Here is a 23,784-nt window from a genome sequence, read left to right as displayed (position 1 = left end):
GCGCTCAGCGCCTCCCAGCGCTGGTGTTCCCCGCAGGCGAGGAAACGGCTCCTGGGCTCTGGGGTGACCCTTGCTACGGTCCTGCTCCTCCACTGCCAAGCTGTGGGCTTTGGCGTGTAACTAACCCCTTAGGACTCAGTGTTTGCATCTGTGGAACAGACAGAAATGCTGTAGCTCTTACTTTGAACTGCTGTGAGGCTCGCGGGAAGGGCCACCGAACCTGGAGCCGCCGCCTGCAACCCCGCCCACCACCCCGGCGCCTTCGCCTGGGCTGAACACCGAGGGGCCACCCCGTTCCCCACCCAGCTGTGCCACCAGCCCTGGGGACGGCCCGGTCCCTCTGCCAGGCCGAGGGCAGGGTCCTGCTCCCCACCTGGGGGACCCACCTGCCCCACCCAGACCATCTCCACAAGTGCTCCAACCGAAGCCCAGAGCTAGAAGGCCCTCACCCACACACGTGTGCCCTGCTGCCCCCAGCCTCACCCACACACGTGTGCCCTGCTGCCCCCAGCCTCACCCACACACGTGTGCCCTGCTGCCCCCAGCCTCACCCACACACGTGTGCCCTGCTGCCCCCAGCCTCACCCACACACGTGTGCCCTGCTGCCCCCAGCCTCACCCACACACGTGTGCCCTGCTGCCCCCAGCCTCACCCACACACGTGTGCCCTGCTGCCCCCAGCCTCACCCACACACGTGTGCCCTGCTGCCCCCAGCCTCACCCACACACGTGTGCCCTGCTGCCCCCAGCCTCACCCACACACATGCAGCCCTGCTGCCCCCAGCCTCACCCACACACGTGTGCCCTGCTGCCCCCAGCCTCACCCACACACGTGTGCCCTGCTGGAGCACCTGCTGCCCCCGCACGTGCTTTCCTGCTGGGGCACCCTGCTCCCCCACACCCCCCCCGCGCACACCCCCCCCAGCCCGCCGCAGCACCTGCCCCCCCGCTGCCCTGCTGGAGCACCCCCTGCTCCCCACCCTCACACCCCCCCAGCCCGCCGCAGCACCTGCCCCCCCGCTGCCCTGCTGGAGCACCCCCTGCTCCCCACCCTCACACACCCCCAGCCCGCCGCAGCACCTGCCCCCCCCGCCCTGCTGGAGCACCCCCTGCTCCCCACCCTCACACCCCCAGCCCGCCGCAGCACCTGCCCCCCCCGCCCTGCTGGAGCACCCCCTGTTCCCCACCCTCACACCCCCCGAGCCCGCTGCCTCCCACGCTGCAGAGCCACCATCACAGCCCAGCCGCGCCTGCCTTCCCACCCCACACTTGCCCAGACCCTGGGCCCTCCTGTCTGGAGAGCCATGACCCCTGCCCGCAGCTCCAGCTCCACCCCGCCTAATTTGAGGCAGCTGATACAGACTCTGGAATCCAGCAGAACTAGGTTCAGATCTGGCTCTACGACTCACTAGATGTGTGGTTTGCGTTACAGGGCTCTGAGTCTCAGCTGTCTCATCTATGAAATGGGAACAATGACCTACTTCATAGGATTTAGAATCAAGTACTATCATTTCTTGGGCAGCTGTCCCATGTCAGGCCTCGTGCTACAGGCATTTAAAATGTTTATTTCCTTGAATTCATAGGAGGGAGGGATTCTTCATCTCAAGAACACACAGTGACGAGGGCCAGTCAAGAAGAGCCTTTATGGTTCTCTACACACAGCTCTACAGTGAGAAGCGGCATCGCAGCCTTCCCCAGGTGTCACAGGACCACCGGAGAAGGGAAGTTAGGGACCTCAAGTCAGACACCGAGACACCAACGAGGACGGCGGGGAGGAGGGTCCACGGGCGTGGTTAATGCTCAGGTCTTGTCCAGGAGGTCAGCATTTCTGAGTTTGTGATCTTGGAACTTTTACCACCCCCTCACCCCCTCCAGAGAGGGAGTGGGAGGGAGAAAGTGGGAGGTTGCAAGAGCAGCCCCATAGGGAAATGCACAGTCCCATGAGTGGAGCTGCTCTGGGATTCAGAGGCGTCTCCGGCCCCACCTCTGTCCACTGAGAACACACCCGGGCATGGAGGAGTGGACTCTCCCCCAGCCCAGCTTCCCGGGGACCTAGGTGTCCCCTTCCTACTAGAGCTGAGGACAAGGTGAGGGCCCACTCAGGACCCTGGACAGTGTGATCAGGGCCCAGGGAGATTTGGGTGAAGCCAGTGGAGGCTGTAGCCCCACCCAGGGCCCTGCCCCAGCCCCTTCCCTTACAAACTATAGGCCTGGACGGAGACCCTTTGCCCTCCCTCCAGAAACCCGGGCCTGGCTCACCAGTGACTGGTCCCTCCCTGGGGCCTCAGTGCCTGCAGTGCCTGGCTTGGCCACCAGCCCTGAGACTTCTTGCCCCAGCCTCCTCCTCTGCCCTCCCCACTGGGGTCAGCAGCCCCGTGACGCCACCAGTGCCAAGGCGCTGAGCCAAGTGTTCTTCCCCACTGCCCCTCCCTGAACAGGAGGGACCCATGGAAGCAGAGATGGGGCTCCTCAGGTCTCCTCTTCACACATCACTGAGGGGCTCTGAGAGAGCAGGTCCAGCCCTTGCATTACTGAGGGAATGAATGCTAGATGGGAAAACCTACCTGCACCCCCTTCCCTGCCACTGCTCACATTGAAAACCAAGGCTCCTGCCTGCTGGCCAGGAACTCAGCCCTCACCCCTAGGCCTGGCTTCAGTAGCCGGCTCTCAGTCCCACCCACATTGTTGCCCCCAGCTCTTCAGGCCCTGCCTGAGACAAGAACGGAAGCACATCGAATGACTTAAGAGGTGGGAGGCCCAACCATTGCAGAGATGGAAGTTTGCTTGGTCTGACATTTTTGAAAACGGGAGACCCTGACCCCTGGGGGCCCTACCTGCAGCCCCCAGAGCCTCACCTGCCTTCCCCTCTCCTTGGGTGAGCTGCCTGCTTCCACAGGGCCCAGTCAGACCTGTGACCCCATGTGCTGTCTTCCTGGGAATGCCTTCTGTTCCTACCAAATAGGGGCCTGGAGACCCTCCAACATCCAGTGGGGAGGCTGGAGGAGCTGCGTGCCAGGCCCCTAAGGTGGGCCTGGGCAGGGACAAACCCCAGGCCCCTCAGGGCCCCTGGCAGCTGTCCCCCACCTCATGTGGTTAGAAAAGGAGAAGCACTGCGGAGTGGGCAGGATGGGATGCAGGCAGGAAGCCGTCAGAAGGGCAGTGCGGTCAGGGCAGCTCCTGGGCTAGCAGAGGCGTGTCTGAGCTCTGCCCTGAGATGCTGGGTGACTCTGGCCCGATGAGACCCAGGCCATACAAATTAAGGATGGAGTCAGCGATGATTCGGGCCGTGCGCTTCTGGTAGCCGCCCGAGGTCACCATGAGGATGGGCACCTGGCAGGCCCGGGCCACCCGGAACACCAGCTCATCCCGCTTCACGATGCCCTGTGGAGGTTGGGAAGGCTAGCTCAGGTAGGCCTCGATCCTTGTGGCATCGGGGTTCTGCTGCAGGTCTAGCCTTGCATGGCCTGCTGCTGTTTCCACCCCCCCTCCCTGATATCAGAAGTACCTATGTGGCCACCTCTGTGTCCCCCTGCAGCTCAGTCTGCAGAGCAGACCCTCCCCTGCCCCAGGTCAGGATGTACCTGTGGGCTGATGGACAGTCCCCCGAGGCGGTCCCCCTCAAGGATGTCTGTGCCGGCATTGTACACCACCACATCGGCAGGATGCTCCTGAAGGGCTTTCTTGAGGTTCCTCTCCACCTTATCCAGGTATTCGTCATCCTCTGTGCCCCACTCCAGCTCCACCTTCCGCCTGATGGCCTCTGAGAGGAACACACCGATACCCCCATGTGCAGAGACGGGAAATTGAGGCTCAAGAGGGCAAAGATTGCTTGGGTCCCTGTCAGTGCCCAAGGCAGGACTAGAAAATAGTCTGACTCTAGGACTGCTCGGCCTCTCATTTCACTCAAAACAGAGCAAAAAAGAGCACCAAGAGCTACAAAAAGGGACCCAAAGGAGAGAAGGGGACCTGCAGATAAAACACAGGGACACCCAGACGCGGGACACCATGCTGTGCCCTTATGTTCAAATCCAGCACACTCAAGATTCAGTTCGGAAACTGGCCCCTTGGGCACATCAGCAGCCGAGTGCCCACAGCACTCACTGCCCTCCCAGCATAAAGGTCCCTACCCACAGTGGGCAGGTGCCCACGCTTTCATAGCTCACCCGAACACCGCTGCCTTTAGACTGGTAGCTGAACCTGCCTGCATGTTTTACCGACAATTACATTTGAACTGCTTTCTGCTATCCTATTCATCTTATTTTCCCTCATTTCCTTTGGTCATTCCCTGTGCTCTACCAGGCAGATGAATACCCAGGAGTCCATTTCTAGCCTTCTGAGGTCCCCCAATGTAAGGACCCACCCAGATGTGTATCAGACAGAGAATGCAATCTTGGGCGGGTCATGTGATTTCCTTGGGTCTGCTTCCTCATCTGTCCAATGGGAACAACTCCCACTTTGCAAGGCCCAGCACACAGGAAATACTCAGGAGAGAGAGCCCCATCCAAGCAAGAGTGAGTCAGGACCCAGGGGTGGCGGGCAGCTTACGCTTGGCAAAGCGGTCCCCAGGGTAGATGTGGCGGTTGTAGACGTCCATGATGTACACACGCTGGTCGTCCATGAAGTCCCGCTCATGCCCATTGCCCTGCAGGGAGAATATGGGAGCCACTTGCAGGCAGGTGCCCTTGGAAAAGCCAGGACCCACCACCCCCTGGGCCTGGGCAGTGTGGTTTCTCCCTGCAGCAGAGGGTCTCATGGCTTAGGTGACAAAGCTGGGATTCAACCTCAAAATCTGGCCCCATGACCTTCCAGCATGACCTTGAGCGAGCTCCAGCCCTGTTTCTTCTCTAGGAAACAAGGCAGGAATCCTGGCCCCTACCCTCTCAAGGCTGTGGCAGAATTGGCTCGGATCAGGGATGTGAAACATGAACTGTAAAGGGCTGTACTCCTGTGGTTAAGGAGCTCAGTGCCCCGTGACCGAAGCAGGGCGGGACCATCACAAGTCACAGCAGCAGAGGCGGGGGAGGGGCCTTCAAGAGCCCACCGGATGCCCCGCTGTATCTCGGACCAGAGGAGCCAGATCTGAGTTGCCAGTAGTCCTGATGCTTTACCCTGCAGTGGCTGAGCAGCCCTGAACCCGGTGAGCATGTTCCCGAGGAGCAGGTCCACAGTGCCCCTGGGCACCGCGCACTGGCTGGGGGGCCACTGAGGGGCTTAGACACAAGAACTGCACTGCCAGACAGGGCTCTTCGCCCCGTTAGGGAGGCAGTCAGGAGAAGGGAGGGAGGACACTCAGGTTTCACAGGCGCACTGAAGAGGACCAGCCACCCTGGCGGGGCCAAGGGGCAGAGGGAGGAAGGCAGACCCTGGGCCTCCGGCCTGCAGTCTCCACACAGAGAGGGTGGCAGCAGGAGAGGCTGAGCAGGACGAAGGGGGCAGGGGTCTGCCTTGGGGCTCAGGAATGCTCCCAGGAGCGTGTCCCACAGAACAGGCTGCATGACAGATGCTGATGGGAGTACACACAGGGGGGCTGAGAGGGGGCCCATGGGACCCCAGCCCCACAGGGCACTTACCTGATGGGCATCGAGATCAACAATGGTGGCCCTGGAGATGCCCTCCACTCGCTCAAACAGAAACTGCCCATGGGAGGAGAGGGGAGATGTGAGGTCCCACACAGGCCAGACATAGCCCCTTGGGGACTCAGCTGGTGAGGGGCCACGGCAGGAGGCCATACATGCTTGTGGACTGTCAGGACCGGCAAAGACATCATATGCCCAGGAGAGCTGTGCAGCTCTAGAGAAGCACGTGTGTATGGTCAGGGAAGCCTGCCTGGAGGCAGGGGCCTGGGCTGGGCCCTGAAGGGCCAGAAGTCAGGAGGTGAGCAGGGGAGTGAGGCTGGCCCAGGGAACCTAGGGAGATGTGTGGTGGCTGGAACTTCATTCTACAATCTTCGCCTTCCTACAAGGTCGTATCCTCATGCCTGCTCCTCTAGGAAGCCCTCCTCCCCTCCCTCCACCCTCCAAGGCCTCTCTGAATGGCAGGGTCTGTGGACCTGCCCCCATCCCACCATTAGTCTGTGTTCCTGACGCCCAGCCCAAGGCCAGGCGCAGAGTGGTCGGGGAGCTCAGGGGTCTGACCAACACAGAGGCCAAGGCCAGCTCTGTGCCTCTGACTGTGTGACCTCACCTCTCTGGGCCTCAGTTTCCCCATCTGTAATGTGAGGATTCACTGAGGTGAGCCACGGAGAACAAGGACTGGCACAAGCTTGAGCCTGCAGTAAATGCCATCAGTATATTGTGACCCTTATTTCCATCTCCCTTGCCCTTCCTACACTGTTAATATACATGCTGCCCCCCAGGCTCCTGCCATTGTTGAAGGCAACACAGAGGAGAGGGGCAGATCTGGGTTTGAGCCAAGCCCGGCTGAGCGATGCGGGGACCTTCCTCCCCCAAGCCTCGCTTCCCTTCTCTATCCTGTGGGGTGAGAACACAAAGCTGGGAGTGGCAAGGGGATCCAGGGAGGGCTCTTGGAGCTGAGCCCCACATGCTCTCCTACACACCTTGATGGCGAGCGTGATGTCCGCATAGGCGCAGAAGCCCCCGCCCCGGTCGCTGGAGCAGTGATGGAAGCCGCCACCTGTGGAAGGGCAGCCACGGAGAGGTCAGGCTCAAGAGCTAGACCCCCTCCTGCCCCCACCCTCCCACGTGCCCTCCCTGTCAGCTCCCAGGAAGAGCAGCCATCACAGCCACCTGTGCTATACAAAGAGACCTCTTCGGGTATCCCAGCAGGTCAGCTCCCATGCCCACGCATCCCCTTAGGGGACGGGAGCTCATCCTTCCCAACACAGTAAGTCTCCATAGAGCTGGGCCTGCCCACATGTGAGTCCTCCTGCCAGAAAAGGGTGGTGGGGCTATGGTGGCAGATTTACCTCAGGAACACCCAGATTCTGCTGGATGGTAGAAGGCAGGGCACCCTCTGCTGGTCATGCCTGCCCATGGCAATGGCAAGGGCCCTGGAGACTGGGTCCTCACCCGAGACACAGCCTCAGAGCCTCGGTGCCCATGGTGCACATTCCCCTGCAACCCCTACAAGAACCTGAGCTGCAGGGCTTCTGAAGTTGAGCCCAATAACTGCCTCACCTGGCAGTGTGAGGCCAGGCCCCACAGACACAGGGACTTGCCTCTTCCACCACCCAAGAGGCTGTCATTGGATCATAATGATGCGAAAACAGACAACAGTGAACTGCTAACCAAGCACTGAGCTCGCTGAAGCCTCTCTACAGCCCTAGCAGGCAGCATTATTATCACCATCTCCATTTTACAGATTAAAGACCTGAGGCTCAGAGAGGGTCAGCAACTTGTCCTGGGTCACACAGCTAGCTAATGGCAGAACCAAGATTCAAACCAAGGCTAGATCAGGACCCAGGCTCTTAACCTCTATCAGGCCATGATATCTTCCATGGGGGAAGGGCCTTCCTGAGTCCTCTTGGGAACCCTGTAGAAACACATGGCATGTGTCACTCATTCATTTGTTTAGCAGAGTCTCACAACATCGTGGTTGCCAGATGATGGGCACCTGGCCACACCAAGATGGAAAAGAGCCAGCCCTTGGTCTTGCAGTGCTCACAGTCCAGGAGGGGGGTGGGGGGAGGCAGTTATGGGGCTCTGAGCAAGCCACGAGGCCTCTCTCGATGTCCATGTTCTCATCAATGTCATCGAACTGAACAGTAACACCCAGCTCAGATAAGAGGCTGGACAGAACAGGGCTTCACAACCCGGGACGTGCTGAGCCTTTCTGAGGGACAAGGCAGGGTTGAGGAAGACATGGGTGAGCCCTCCCATGAGCCAGTCTTGTCAGGGAGTCCAAGGGACTGGGGAATGCTGGCCTTCAAGGCCCCTGAGGATGAAGTGATATTGATCCTGGGCCTGGCTACCCATGTGACATGACCTGCAGGCTGTCCTGGGCCTCAAGAGGTTGATGGAGTCTTTGGGGGGAGTCTCTAAAACTCTGCAGGTTCCAGCCCCATGCAGAGCTGTCCAGGGGATGGCACAGGCTTCCTGGGAGAGCGTGAGCTTCCCACTGCTGGAAGTATGCAAAGGCAGGGCTGGGGAGCAATCTGGAGAACTCTTTTAGACAAGGATTCCATGCCAGATGGAGACACTGGACGGTCGCTCCCAGGCACCAGAACCTCTGAACTCTCAGCTGCCTCCTCCAGGTTCCTCCTGGCCCTCCCAGCCCCAGGCCCTGACAGGCCAGCTCCCCCAGGCAGGACACTCACCCACATTGATGGCCCAGCCTCGTTCCACTGCCAGCTTCCCCGCCTGGGAGACAAGCACAGGGTGAAGAGCACAGGCAGCCCTCTCCTTCACTCACTCCCTCACTCACTCGTCCCATAAACACTATTTCTAGCCAGCTTTGAAGTGGGGATGAGCTATAGGAGGCACCCATCCCCTGGCAAACTCAGTCCCAGGAGCAAGCACCAGGTTGGGTGGCATATAGGATGTGCAGTGCAATGTTGTGAGGAAACTGGAATAAATAAAAGTTAAGTACTTATGATCACACATAAGCTGACAATGACTTTACTGTGGCTTTCTAAGGGAAAGAGACAAGTTTTTGCTCATAGAAACACAGTAGACTGAATACTGAAGCCACAGGAAACCAATGTTTTGGGGGTGGGTAGTAATTATGTAATAAACTAAAAAGAGATACAAATTTGCAAGCTAAAAAGAAAACGATAGGGATCAATAGGCATTTACCAGGTCTGAATCAGGTATCGTACACAGATATCTGAAGTGTTTCTCTACCTCCAATCAACTCGGCAGACTCTGGCTAATTTTAAAGAAAACTACACACAGGACATGAAACCTACGTGGGGGAGTGTTCTTCATCCCACCCCTGATGGGGATGAGGGGCGTGCCACCCATCATTAAAGTCATGGGGGTCTGGTTCTTAAACTTGAGTACACTGGAGTGATCGTTTTAGGACATACCTCTGGGGGATGGGGTAGATCTTACATACCAGCAAATACGGTAACTCAGTGGACATTCCTGGGAAAGGAACAAGCCTAATGTCCTGGATGGGCAAGGCTTTGAGGGAGAGTCACTGCTGCTGGGCCTTGAGGAACACTTAGGATTTTGTCCAACTACTAAGTGGGAGGAGGGCATTCCAGATGGAGAGCGCAGGGTGGGCGGAGGCCCAGAGGTGGGAAGGAGCCAGGTGTGGGGGTCCCCAGCCCAGCCCTGTGTCCCACCTGCCTCCCCACCTACCATTATGGTTCCTCCTGTCTGGGTCCGAAGGGGCTTCAGCACCTTCCTCTGCACAAGGAAGTTGGGGAGAAAGATGACAGGGGGGATTTCTGTGATGGTAGCGACAGCAAAGGACCACTGTGGAAAGAGACATAGGCCATTGGCCTCCCACTGCCATGCCCAGAGCTCAGAGGCAGTAGCTGGGAAATTAGGTTTCCTCTAGTGCCAGTTTCAAAGTGCCCTGGGTGAACTCTGGGCCAGGTGCAGTTACTTTGGTAAGAAACAAGTCCCCACCACCGCCAGGCTGGCCCCCACCAGGCTCTGCTCAGTAACGCCTTACACAGCACCTTTTCTTAAAGCTCCGCCAGCCACATTCCTCAGCGCTCCAAAGCCCTCGGCTGCCCTCCTGTGTCCAAAACAAGAGCTGAGGAGGACAACAGCTTACAGACGCACAGACCCAGAGCTGGCCCAGCCCTCCCACTGTACAGAAGGGGACACTGCGGGCCCCAGCAGGGAGGAGCTTTCTTTCCAAGGTCACACAGTGTGTCACGGACAGAGCCAGGTCTGGGAACCCAGGGGCCCTGCTCCCCAGCACAGTATGTATGGCTCTTTCATCCACTGGGAACTGGACCTTTCAAAAGTAGAGTCCTGCCTCCTCTCTGGCTGCTGAGGCAGGAGGACTGGGCCACCTAAAAGGCATTTGCACTAAGATCAGGACACAGCTTTTTCTGGGCCCTCCAGGGCCCTGGGCAAACATCCATGCCTCCAGACCCTGTGCCTGGCTGAGAATGCACCTAGGCCCATGCTCCCTGCTCCCACTGACCAGGCAGAGACTCGGAGGGGACCAGGGTGCTTTGTAAATGTTTATTAAGGGCCTGCCTGGCGCCAGGCCCCGAGGTGGAGGCTGGTTCTGTCCTCATGTCAGGATGCTTGCAGCCTAGTGGAAGTACTCATATGCAGTGTGACAAGCTTTGGGATGAAGAAAAGGGTCTGATGGGGGCGGGGGGCAGACAGGCCTTCTGGAGGTGGTGACATGAAAGCAGAGACTAAAGGTGAACAAGAGTCACTCAGCTGCAGGGTCCAGGTAAAAAAATTACTGCTGGCAGAGGAGAAGCGAGTCCATGTTCAGCGCAAGTTGAGTACAACTGGACACGGAGGGCTGGTCTGCAGCAGAGGCTCTCAGGCCTGTCAGAGCAGTGGGGCCTCAGACTGTGCTCCCCACGCTGCTGTGGTTGTAGCAGGAGGACCAGTTAGGGGAATGAGAATAGCAGCCCCAGGGAGGAGTGAGAGACCATGAGGGTCTGGGGCAGGTGAGATGGGGACGGTCAACAGAAGGCATGGGGGGACAGATGGACAGAGGTTCAGGATGCAGGTCAGAACTCCAGGGCTCTGACATGAAGGGCAGAGTCCAGGTTGGAGCCCACTGGGGCAAAAAGGGCTGTCCTGAGACCAGAGGGGTGATGGGGAGTGTGTGTGTGGGGGGCGGGGGGCAGAGGTACTCAGGAGGCCAGACACAGAGGTTTCAGGAAGGAGTGAGCAAAGTAAGGCAGTAAGACTGCCAAGGCCTCCAGTGAGAGAGAACTGGGAAGCGTGGCCTCAGTGATCACCAACCAGGAGAGATCTAGAGATTCAGGTCTGGAGAGGCCTGCAGAAAAAGCATGTGCCTGGAAAGAGCCAGGAAGGGGTGGGGAGGGGGTGGCACCCACGAGAGGCCGGGGCAGGAGGGCAGGACAAGACCCAAGTCAGCCCCCAAAGGGGCCACTGTGGCTCAGGCCACCGGCCAAGGGGAGACATTCTGTCCGGTTGCCCACACTGCTACTGAGCACCTGTACAGTCACCCACCCAGGTGTACACGGCTGGTAACAGCTGAAGGCTGGGGAAGCTCGCTCTGCTCCCTCACTCCAGCGAAGGCACCTGAGAGCAGTGCCCACAGGACCTGCATTACTTGTCCGCAAGGAGAGCTGGAATTGTATTTTAACCAATAGGACCGAGGCTCTCCCTGTCCAATTGGATCTGCACACCTATATCCATCAGTATTTTCTCCCACCAATCAGCTCAACTCAACTTTAATCAATCAGGACAGTGCCTTTTGGACCAAACTGAGGATCTGGAGTCCTCATATAGGTATGGGGGAGAATGGACTGACCAGAAGCAGGGATGTATCTGTATGAAATTGGCTCCCCTCTGGCTCCTGAGCGCACTTTCCCTTCCACCAGACTGAAGACGTGTCAGGGCTGGGCTGAAGCAGACTACCCAGGGGCAGAGCAGAGCTGAGGGCTGCCTCGCCCCAGGGCCCACTCACAGCCATGCTGTATCACAACTGGGCTGTTTGCACTGAATAAAATTTCTTTCTTCACCACGCCCAAACTGGGGATTCCTGCAGGCGTAACAGTATGCACATATGCACGTGTGGTGGGGGACAGACCCAGAAAGAACAGGGTGGCCAGCTCCACCTGTTCATCACACCAATCCCACTGCCCAACACAGGCCTGGCAAATGGAAGGCCTGGAAGCACTGCTTTCTGTGAATAAATGAGTACACAGATGACCCGCTGAAGAAACACGTTATGTGACTGCCCCTCCCTCAGCAAGCCAGCAGAGGGCAGAGGCTGAAAGGGGATGAAGCCATACCCCAGCCTCCTGAGGGGTGCGCTCTGGACACAAAACCATGAGATAGCATTTCTCTAGGAGTATTCCACAGCAACAGGCTAGCACAACGGCACCCCATCAGTGAGTTTGGGAAGTCCTCCTATGTGCCCACCTCCTGGAGCTCACAGCCCATGCTGCGTGTTAAAGGCACTGAGAAGTCCTGCTACAGAATCCCCTCTAACTTTGCCTCACCCTGTTTCTCAAACTTCCTGACCACAAAGCTCCGCCTGCCCACTCGGCCTTTCATATAACCCACACTGTACTGATCTTCACATGCTGCAGTCGTGTGGGACAGCCCGGGGACCTCTGAGCTAGAGACTGCATTTTACATGGGCCAAACATCCAGGCACAGCACACATGGGATCCAGCCAAGGGGACCAGCTCCCACAGGAGAAGGCGCCCATCTGTCAGTGTTTCTCGACTTCTGGCCATGGAAGACAGGGCTGGGCACGCAGCCTTCTCAGCCAGCTATGTCGCGTGAGAGGCGGTGGTGTAGCCTACTGATGTTCTAGATCTGGACTGCCCAATCCAGTAGCTGCCAGCCACACATGGCTACTTGCGTATAATTTTAAGTTAATTAAAAACATTTTTAATTTTTTTAAATTAAAATTTGTTCTTCAGTTACACTAGCCGCATTTTAAGTGCTTAGTAGCCACATGTGGCTATGACAACTGGATTGGACAGAGCCTTTATAGAACATTCTCATCGCTGCAGAAAGTTCTGTGGGATATAGATACTCTAGAAAAAAGCATCAGTGGCCAGGGTGAAAAATAAGTGGAGGGAGTGGGGCAGACTGGGGGGTGGGGGGTAGATGCTCCAATGCCAGGAACATATACTCTATCTGGGAGGTGCAGCAGGCTGTGGTGGGACCGCCCAGGTCTGCTAGCAGGGCAGGCCCTCTGACAGCCTGGCCCCAGGCAAGGGCATGGACGGACAGGCTGATGGGAGCAGGACAGGGACAGAGTTCCTAAGTCTTCCTCAGAGCCAAGCTGGTCTAACTGGGCTCTGCCACCACAACATGACCTGGGCATGGCCCTCTATGTGCTGGGCCTCTGTCCAACGCAGAAGCCCCTCTCAGATAGGGCCTGGAGGGAGGACTCGGAGCCACTGCAGAGGCCTGTTTGCACCTCCCAACCTAGAGCCCCCCAACCTGGCCCTGGCCACCCCTGCCTTTGCTTCAGCTTTCTACACAGCACTGGACTCTACCTGACAATAACAATACCTCTGTTGTTATCTGTCTCTCCCAGAAGGATGTCAACTCTAGGAGGGCAGGCACACACTTGTTCCCTGCTGTACAGGCAATGCTGAGAATGGTGCCTGGCACACAGTAGGTGCTTGTTGCACATGCTGTCAATGCTCCCCCAGATCCCTACCTACACCCTCTCTCAAGGAGGCCACCTCACCTGTCCCATCCCAGGAGAGCCTGTAAGAGCCTGGACTGCTGCTCCTAAGAGCGCGCACTGCACAAGCAACCCCCCTGGGATCAGGCTGAGGCCACACTTCTGGTGAACCCATGTGTGTGCCCAGCTTCTTCCCCTGCCTCCTCTGCCTCCCGCCCTCTCACAGGCCTCACCTGAGACCTCACCCGGGGGTGAATTTCTGCTGTAGGTCTGCTCCTAGGGCTATGCTTCACCAAGTGTGTTTCCTGGACCAGCAGCATCAAGGGCACCTGAGGGCTTGTTAGACATGCACATTCTCAGGCCCCACCCCAGACCTCCCCAGTCAGAAACTTGGGGAGTGGGGCCCAGCAATCTGTGTTGTGACAAGCCCTCCGGAGGATCTGAGGCTTAAGCAAACTTGAGAACCACTACTCTAGGGAACTTGACCTCGGGTGGTGCTGAACAAATGAATGAATGAGCTACAGTGAATCTATGAGGTTTACCCCAGCCTGATGCCCACAGCCCACCAAAGGGCATGGCCTGTAAGCTTGCCCATCCCAGCGCCTGGTGAGATGTCAGGGTCTCCGTGCCCTAACAGCCTCTTGGGAATCCCACAGCTCTGCAAGACACTGCTCTCCAGCTGCCCGATTTCCTCAGGCAGACCCCCACCCTCAGGGGTCCAAACCAACAACTGCTCTCAGGGAAAACATCGGCTGGAAACTCACTGGAACCCCTACTATTTGGTTTGGGTCAGGACTTTCCAGCAGTGGAAGTGGGAGCAAATGGGGGGAAAATCCCACACAATCATTTCAGATGGTGAAAAAAAAAGGCTTTGAGGAAATCCAACACCCTTTCATAAAATCAATCAACAAATTAGGAATAGAAGGGAACTCCCTCAACATGACAAAGGACATTTGTCTCACACACACACACACACACACACACACACACACACACACACACTCCTACTGCTGGCATCATACTCAACAGTAAAAGACTGAAAACCTCCCACCTAAGATCAGGAACAAGACAAAGATGACTGCTTTTGGCACTTTTACCACTTCTATTCAACTGGATTTAGCCAGAGCAACTAGAAAATAAAAACAAAATGCCTGTAAATTGGAAAGGAAGGAGTAGAGCTCCTCTCCACTTACAGATGGCATGATGTTCTATATAGGAGACCCTAAAGAATAAATACACTGCCCGGCCGGGCGTGGCTCAGCGGTTGAGCGTCGACCTAGGATCCAGGTGATCGGGGTTCGATTCCCGGTCAGGGCACAGGCCCGGGTTGCGGGCTGCAGCCGATCAAGACTCTCTCATCATTGATGTTTCTCTCTCTCTCTCCCCCTCCTTTCCTCTCTCTGAAATCAATAAAAGATATATAAAAAAGAAAGAAAATGGATCTTTCTACAAAAAAAAATTAAAATAAAGGATATATGACTTAAAAAAAAGAAATAAGAATAAATACACACACACACACCCCCAATTAAACGTAAGAAATAAATTCAGCTAAGTGCAGGACATAAGATCAGCACACAAAATCAGTTGTATTTCTATACATCAACAACAAAATCCAAAAAGGAAATTAAGAAAGCAATTCCATTTACATTAACATCAAAAATTAAAATACTTGGAAATAAATTTAACCAAGAAGATACAAGACTTATACATGGAAAATTACAAAACATTGTTGATGAAAAAACTTATAGAACATCTAAATAAATGGAAAAAATCCCATGTTCACAGGTTGACCTAATACTGGAAAGATGGCAATACTCTCCAAATTCATCTGAAGACTCAACACCATCCCTATCAAAATTTCAATGGCCCTTTTTGCAGAAACAGAGAAGCTGATCCTGTAATTTGTATGGAATCTCAAGGGACCCTGAAGAGCCAAAATGATCTTGAAAAAGAACAAAGTCAGAGGGCTCACAATTCCCAATTTCAAAACTTACTACAAAGCTTCGGTAATCAAACAGTGTGGTATTGGCATAGGATGGACATACAGATCAATTTAATAGAACTGAGAGTCCAAAAATAAATCCATACGTCTACAGCCAATTGATATCAACAAGAGTGCTAAAACCAGTCAACAGAGAAGGAACAATCTCTTTAACAAGTGGTGCTGGGAGAGCTGGACATGCACATGCAGAAGAGCGAAGCTGGATGCTTACCTCACACCTACATACAAAAATTAACTCAAAATGGACCAAAGGCCTAAGAGAAGCTAAAACTATAAACTCTTAGAAGAAAACACAGTTTGGGTAAAATCTTCATGACCTTGGGATTGGCAATGCAATCTTAGATACCGAGAGCACAACCCAAAAAGAAAAAAATAGATAAATTGAACTTTAGCAAAAGTTAGAAATTTTGTGCATCAAAGGACATTATCAAAAGAGTGAAAAAACAACCTACAGAATGGGCAAAAACATTATTTGCAAATCACATAATATCCAGAACATATAAAGAACTACAACTCAACAACAAAGACACATATCCGAATTTTCAAAATGGACTTGAATAGGCATTTCTTCAAACGAGATATATAAACAGCTAAAAAGCACACGAAGAGGTGCTTAATGTTATTAACCACTATGGAAATGCAAATTATAAGCAAAATAAGATACTACTTCACACCCACTAAACTAGCCACAAAAACAAAAACAATCCAGAAAATAAGTGTTGGGGAGGCTACAGATAAGTTGGACCCCTTGGCAGTCGTTAGAAATGTAAAATGGACCCTGGCTGAGGAGCACAGTCGGTGAGCACTGTCCTGACACACCAAGGTTATAGGTTTGATCTCCAGTCAGGATACAACAAATTCACGTTTTTTTCTCTCTTTCTCTCTCCCCCCACTTTCTCTCTAAAATCAATAAATTAAAAAAACAAAGAAATGTAAAATGTGCAGCTGCTGTGGGAATCATTTTGGTGATTCCTCAAAAAGTTAAAGAGAATTACCATGTGACTCAGCAACTCCACTCCTAGGTATACAACCAAAATAATTGGAAACAGGTCCTCAAACGGGTACTTGCGCTTAAATGTTCATAGCAACACTGCACAAACGACAAAGCTGGAAGCGGCTCAAATGCCCATCAGCTGATAAACAGATAAACACCGTGTGGTGCACTCGCAATGGACACTGTCCAGCCGTGACGAGCAGCGAGGTGCTGACATGCTACAAGGTAAGTGATTCTTGAAACACTGCTCAGCGAAAGAAGCCAAGCCCAGAGGTATTCATGCAAAACATCCAGAAAGGTGGTGGGGCCCCAGCACGGGGAGGGAGGAATGGGAGCCACTGCTTGGGGCACACAGGCCATCTTTTGGGGGCGATGAACATGTTCTGGAACTAGATAGTGGTGATGGCTGCACCACATTGTAAATGTACTAAATGCCACTAAATTTTAACTTTAAAATGGCTAATGATTAATTTTGTCATGTGAATTCTACAATAAAAAAAAAGGAGAGAGGGGTCCCCTCAGGGGAGAAAAGTAAGAGAGACTCAGAGACCTTGGGGGTCCCATTTCCTCAGAGCCTCTCCTGGAATCTGCCTCCAGTGCTTGATGCTGGAAACGGTGCTTCCCTTTCTCCGAAGGCTGCGAGTGCCACTGGGGCAGTGACTAGGCTCAATTCTCACACAGGCTTCCTGGGACTCAGGTCAACATTTCTGAGGTGGCCTAGCCACCGTGGCTCAGGTGTTGAGCGCCGACCTAGGATCCCGGAGATCACGGTTCGATTCCTGGTCAGGGCACATGCCCGGGTTGCGGGCTTGATCCCCAGTGGGGGGCGTGCAGGAGGCAGCCGATCCATGACTCTCATTATTGATGTTTCTCTCTGTCTCTCCCTCTCCCTTTCTCTCTTTGAAATCAATAAAGACATTTTTAAAAAAAAAAAATTTCTGAGGTGTCCTTGCCTTCTTTCTCTCGCATGTCCCATACTCAGCCTGAACAGAAAATCATGTGGTTTCAGCCTCTGCTTGAAGCCTAGCCATAGAGCCCAGGGTCTCTCCCAAGGACTACTGCGATCACCTCCTCCTGCACCTCCTCCCTGCTTCCCTCTGACAGCCTGTTCTTATCATAGCTGCCAAGCACTCGGTTAAAACGTAGATCAGATCACGTAGCTCCCCGGCTCCCACCTCCCTCACAGCACAGCCACAGCAGGGTGTGGTCCGCCCCATCTGCTTCTGACCCCGCCTCCTATCCCTCTCCCTCCCGTTCCCTCCCATCCGGCCACACCGCCTTCCTCACAGTGGCTGCAACACCCCGGAGGTAGCATGCCTCGTGGCCTTTGCTCTTGCCCACCCTTGTTTGGAATGCCCTCCTGGACGCCCACATAGCCCACTCCCTCACTGCCCTCAGCTCACAATCACTTCATAAGATCTTCCATGACCCACCCCGCCTTCTAACATACTATATAATTGACTTGATTTTAATGTCATTAGCTGACTCCCCACCTAAATGCCAGCTTCAACAGAAGATCTGGGCTTTTTTGTTCCATCCTGTCTCCCTGCATCCAGAACAGAGCATGGTGCTCACTAAACACTTGCTGTGTAAACATGTCCGGAGCACCGCCTAGCTCAGGCCAGGAGAGGTGTCAACTCTGCACGCAGCACCCACGGCAAACTGTTACTGTGGTCAGCAGGAGGCAGAGCCCTGGCTGCCCAACCCAACCACTAGCCTCAGCGGGGCCACCTCCGAACCTTGCACACAGGAGGTGCTCAAGAGACATTTGCTTCTCTGAAAGGATATCATCTGTCAAACATCAGGCTACAGCATCGTCCTCAGTACCGTTTAGTAAGCATTGAAGGCCACACCCGTGCAAGGCCAGGCATGAACCCCGAAACATGGGTGTGGGGGGCAGAGTGGAGGTGGGACAGGGGAGAGGGTGGATGTGCCACAGCACACACAGAACAGCCAAGGAAGAGCAGCTCTGGGAAACCTGCAGGAACTCTCCAGGTGCCCGCAGCAGAGAAATGAGAAAAGAAATATTGCATGTCTCCGCAGGGCAAATGGGGTGTTCCTACACTGCGACGCCTAGACGCCACACAGTGCCTGAAAGGGATGTGGGTCTCCCCTGAGCGTGAAGGGCACAGCACACACTGCTCTTCTGTAGCACCTGGAACAGAGCCCAAACTTCCCACATCCCACAGCCTACAGACCCTGGGCAGCCTGACACCACTGCCTCCCTGAGCATGCCATGTACCACCTGGGGAGGTGGTCAGTCTTTCCACCTAGCCACTCAATCACCCTTCTCCCCTCAGGGGGTCAAAGCTCTTCCCACTCCAGGTCTGGGGTCCTGGAGCATTCTTTTTTCTTTGTTTGTTAATTCTCCTGAGGATATTTTTCCATTGCTTTTCAGAGAGAGTGGAAGGGAGGGGGAGAGACAGAGAAACAGCGATGTGAGAGACACACATCGACTGGTTGCCTCCAGCACGTGCCCCACCAGGGCCTGGGTCCAGCCAGCAACGGAGGTATGTACCCTTGACTAGAATCTAACCCGGGACCCTTCAGCCAAGGGCCGACACTCTGACCACCGAGCCAAACTCGCCAGGGCTAGCGCACTCCTTCTTCAAAGCTCCACCTATGTCACCTACTCCTCATTACTTAGTCTCAGCTCAGACCTCACCTCCTCCGGGAGGCCCTCCCTGACCACTCAGTCTAAATGAGCTTATTTCCACCCAGGTGCCCTTACTATTTTTCTCTGTTCATCGCCCTTGGTGCTCTCTGAAACGCTTTGGTGTGGTCACTTCTTCATTTTCAGTTTTCCACAGTGAAAATGAGAAGCCAGGCACTGGGGAACCCCGCTTATTCTTGTTGTTGCACCTAGTACGTGGTCAGTATTTGATACGGTTGCTAAATGACTGAACACTTCTTCACCTCAGGAGGCGCGATGCAATTCATCGTTTCTCCTTCTGCTTTGGTTGCCAGGGAGCTCCAAGTCAAATACGTAACTCATTCATACCGTCTTGGTTAATCCTTTCAGTTGGATATTTGAATTCTCCCTTGGCCCTTGACCTCAGTTTTCTACTTCAGACTCTACCTGCTAATACTTTAATTATTAATCATCACATAGTAAGCAACCCTCAGGCTTTTAGGGGTCCAAGGCCAAGCATGTAGTAGGCCCCACATAGTTACCCTAAAGGGCCCCTCAATTGATGGAGCCCTGAAGTGTCAGTCTTACCCTGGCACGCTCACTCCACCCTTGCCCCACTCTGTTCTGGTTTCTTCCTGCCTCAACTCAATGCCTCCTGTCCCTATACCCTGCCCTCACTCTCTGGACTCTGGCAGGCCTGTCCCCCTGGCCCATGGACTGTGACCATGCATATCCCAGCCCCAGGAAACCAGGGCAGCCAAGTGCTGGGCTTCCTGCCAAGGCCTCGCACCTCTCTCACAGGAGCCAGGTTTCAGCCGCTTCCCGGTACTCTTTCACAGGTTACCATTGTCATGACTCCATCTAGGACTCTCACAGCTAGGCCAGAGTCTAGGAGAAGGGAGGGCAGCAGCTGTGGCCAGAACTGGGAAGACCAAGCTGGATGCCTTACCTGGGGTCTCCCCAGGCCTGCCTGACTTCCCACGTGACCTCGAGCAGGTGTGCCCTCTTTCTGGGCCTAGGCTTTTCACCTGATGGAGGGGAGGAGCCTGGTGACCTCTGGCATCTGCCATGGTTCTTAGTCTAAAATGAGTCTAGCTGCGCCTAGCTGGGTGTGGCTCAGCGGTTGAGCATCGACCTCTAGGATCCAGGAGATCGAGGTTCAATTCTCCGTCAGGGCACATGCCCAGGTTGCAGGCTCAATCCCGGGGGGGGCCATGCAGGAGGCAGCTGATCAATGACCGTCTCATCATTGATGTTTCTCTCTCTCTCTCCCCCTCCTTTCCCTTCCCTCTCTCTGAAACCAATAAAGATATATCTAAAAATAAAATGAGTCCAGCTGGGAAGCCTGGGGTCTTTTTTTTTTAATTTATTGGGGTGACATTGGTTAATAAATTATATAGGTTTTATTGTGTATAGGGATCCCACACTCTTGGGGGCAGAGAACCTGTTGCATCCCTGACCCCACCAGGGCAGGCTAACAGCACCAAGTTCTGGTGCAACCCCACCCAGCCTCCCCTCTGCTCCCACAAAGGGAACCAGGAGCTGACTGAACGCCTCAGCCCCTGAGGAGTGCTGCGGAGCCCTCTGGAAAGAGCTCACAGCATGCAGCCTGTGGGCCCAGTTTGGTCTGCAGGTGGGATTTAAAATCTTAAATGAGCTGCCACAGTAAGAAACTAGGAACTGTCACTCAATAGTCTGAATTTCTGGTTTTGCTTTAAAGCGGGCTCTCTGGCCCTGCCAGGCAGACAGCGGGCTGTCGCAGCCAGCCGCTAGGGCAGGGCAGCAGCTTTCCAAGTCACTCAGACACCACCATACCCACATGACCTCCTACGCCCCCTGCTGCGCCCTGGCACTTTTAGCACAACAGTTTTCAACAAGTGTTTAGCAGTACAAGTTCTTAGAACAAAACCTTAAACTTCAGTCCAATATAAAAATAGGCCAAATAGAACAGCTCTGATTGGATGGTGACAGGGGCGGGCTTATCCTGCCCATCCTCTCAGCAGAGGCCTTTGAGGCCTGTTCATAGAGCAGATTGAAAGTCACTACTACAGAAGCCCCAATCCCTGCAAAGTTTCACTTTCTACCAATGGATACTGCTGCTTTCATACTCCCAGAGGCGGGGGTCATTACCCCGGAGCAGCCTAGTCCATCCCTGGTGTCTGCCTGCTTATGACACTTTGTCCCTTCTCTGGGGGACCACACTCCCCTGCTTCCCCTGCAGGATGGACAGGAACTGAGTCCCTCTAGGCTGTGCTCTCCCAGGCTGAGCTGCCCCTCCCCTGGCTGCTCCTCCCGGCTGGCAGCCCCCAGGCCCCTGGCCTTGTACCTTCAGCTCGTTGAGATAGCGTCTCGTGTGCACCACCAGCAGGTCCTCATCTGAGGCTTCCCGTGCCTCTACCAGCATGCCGTCTGACAGAAGCTTCTCTTCTGAAACCAGAAAGTGGGCAGCATGCTTCCCTGCCGGGAGGGCCCCGCCAGCCCCAGACCCTCCCCAGGCTGCAGACCTGGCCTCTGGCAGCCCTGCCCCAGTGGGCACTGCTGTTTTAGGGGCATTCTGACAATGGGCCACCTCCCAGGCAGTGTGAACAATGGCTAGGCCCTTAGGCCAGGGGACTTCCGACATTGTGCACACAAAGATTCTTTCCAAGCCACTGAAAGCCATGAGGTGAGCTCAGGTCTGTCTGGACAACTTTCAGAGGCAGATGACACATGGGCCAATGATGTTTACTCTCAGGTGAGAAAAGCTCCCTCCACTTCTGACGACATCATGGGAGGCTCAGTGTGGTGCAGCCTCTCTTTAACACCTGCCTGACCCATGATCCATCTCCCTTTTTAATCCCCAAAAGCAGTCTCACAGCCTGCAGCAACAGTAAGCAGCCTGAACCTAATTATACTCTTGCTTTTAATGCATTTATATTTCCCATGACTTTCTATTTATGGCAAGTGAAACCAGCTTTTCCCATTTAGATGACATATGTTCCCTTTTAAAACAAATTTATTTAAGTTTTTAAAAATAAAGGCTAAGTCAATAAAAAACATGAAGTAAAAGTGGAACAGGTGGTATGAAGAGAGGGCAAGGTCCCAAGAGCGGTTTGCAAATGACCAGTGTTTAGAAAACCCTGCAGTATTTCATCAGCCCTCACATACATCGGATGAGATTTGCTCCATTTTGCAAAAGAAGAAACTGAGGCCAAGGGCATGAGGTGCTCTAAGCACAGTGAGAACAGGCCCATGATGCTCTAGGTTCTAAGGAAGTCAAAGGGACAAACAAGGTCAGAATCTAGGGGACCTGTTTTAAAGAGTTACCCTTAGAAACCAACCCTGGTAGAAACCAAGTAGTTACATACATTTCCCACATATAGTTTCATATATAGCAGGTACTCTCCCTAACCCCCACCCCAGGACATTCTATGGCTCCCTACTGTCTTCCGGCAAAGGGACAGCTCTTTTCTTGGAGGCATCCAAGGCCCTTCATTCACCATGTGACCTCTGCCTCCTTTCCACCTACACCCTCATAGGATAAAGGGGGTAACTCAAGAGGACTGTTGGCTCCAGATGAGGGAGACAAGGAACCCTTCTGTGAGGCTATTAGGTGAAACCCTTCTGTTGGGCTACTAGGTGATACAGAAGCCCAAGAAGGGGAAATGGGGGGAGTAACTCAGACTGGAAACAGAGCGTGAAGGACCACGTTCAGGAAGGTAAGAGAACTACAAGGTGAGGGCAGGCTGGCACTGCTCACTTTGCCAGAGTTCTTACATCACTGCACATGACTTGTATTCTTTTCTACTTATAATTTTCTGTGAATACTCACTCTAGTCACTCCTGCGAACTGAAAATCAGTATCACTTGCCATAAACAGAAGTTAGCCAGAAATAAAAAAACAAATACAGTAGAAACAATGTTATCAATCTCTAATTTGACTCTATTTTCTGCAAGGTGCAGAGCCTCAAGCTTGCTCTGGGTTTGTTAAAAGGGAGATGGGCTTAGTGTTAAAGATGGGCTAGCCCCCAAATGAGATTTTCTCCACGGTGTGATCAGAAGGATCAAGTCATCCTACACCAGGTAACGTTTCGGGTATCACTTCCTACTTCCCTTAGGGCACCCTTGATACAGAGGGAACAAGGGAGATATCCTTGCACTAGCCTGCAGTGTTGCCTGAATTTCCCACAGCACAGTTCAAACAGTGCAAGCCTGACCTTGCCCAGTGGGATGAGCCATGAAGGGTAGGAGCCTGGAGCTCCCAGTTTCAGACACCTCTCTGCTATTTAGTAGCTCTGTGGCTGTGGGCATGCTTCCTAACTTTTCTGGGACCCAGTCTCCTCCACTTATAATCAGTGGGGATGGAGCAAAAGTTCTCTTCTTCTTGGACTCTCTGGCTTTGTGGGGGATGGACACTGGATTCCTCCAAACTCCAGCCTCCTGTGTCCATCATTAATTAGCTCCCTTTCTACTGGGCTTCCAAGGGAAGCCACGCGACTTAGGACCGCAGCGCTGGGGAGCCAGGGCAGGTGTGAGACAGAATCACGCTTTCAAGCCTGCGCTGGAAGGACTTTCCACAGTGTGCGTGGAAGGCACTCGGAGGGTGAGGCTGGCGGTGGCAGAGCCTGAAGCTTGCGCAAGGGAAGGGCGGCGGGGGAGGTAAGGGGGCGCTGTGGGACCCGGGGGCTGCCCTACCTTTCAGGAAGCTGATCACCTTGCCCCATTTTCCCGCGTCAAAGGGATGCAGCTTCTCCAGGCCCAGGAAGGTTATGTTGTAGCGCGGCGAGTACACGATGGGCCAGCGCGCCTCGGGCACAGGCTGGTACAGCTGGGTGGCGTGTGGCCTTCCGTGTGCCCGGGGGCAGAGCAGACGGGGGCGGTCTCAGCGCGGGAGGCGTCTCCACTCGCGCCCCGGGCCGGGCCGCGCGCTCCCTCGGCCGCGGAGAA

At 54.4% G+C, this 23,784-nt stretch overlaps 1 protein-coding gene across 1 annotated transcript; it reads right to left on the bottom strand.

Annotated features, from left to right (window-relative positions):
• Positions 1-1,624: 1,624 nt before the first annotated feature.
• HDAC11 (histone deacetylase 11) lies at positions 1,625-23,719 on the bottom strand (the record flags this gene model as incomplete). Its single annotated transcript, XM_016215644.2, has 9 exons — positions 1,625-3,381; positions 3,582-3,760; positions 4,546-4,642; positions 5,571-5,633; positions 6,557-6,633; positions 8,276-8,318; positions 9,264-9,380; positions 21,185-21,285; positions 23,533-23,719. Coding segments are annotated over 9 exons (1,080 nt in total), but the record flags the coding sequence as incomplete, so codon positions are not given.
• Between the last annotated feature and the right edge of the window lie 65 nt (positions 23,720-23,784).

The sequence above is a fragment of the Miniopterus natalensis genome, chromosome 6, assembly GCF_054644295.1.
Source record: "Miniopterus natalensis isolate mMinNat1 chromosome 6, mMinNat1.hap1, whole genome shotgun sequence".
Classification (NCBI taxonomy): domain Eukaryota; kingdom Metazoa; phylum Chordata; class Mammalia; order Chiroptera; family Miniopteridae; genus Miniopterus; species Miniopterus natalensis.
The sequence above is the reverse complement of the archived record's forward strand: the minus strand, read 5'-3'. Positions and strand labels throughout refer to the sequence as shown.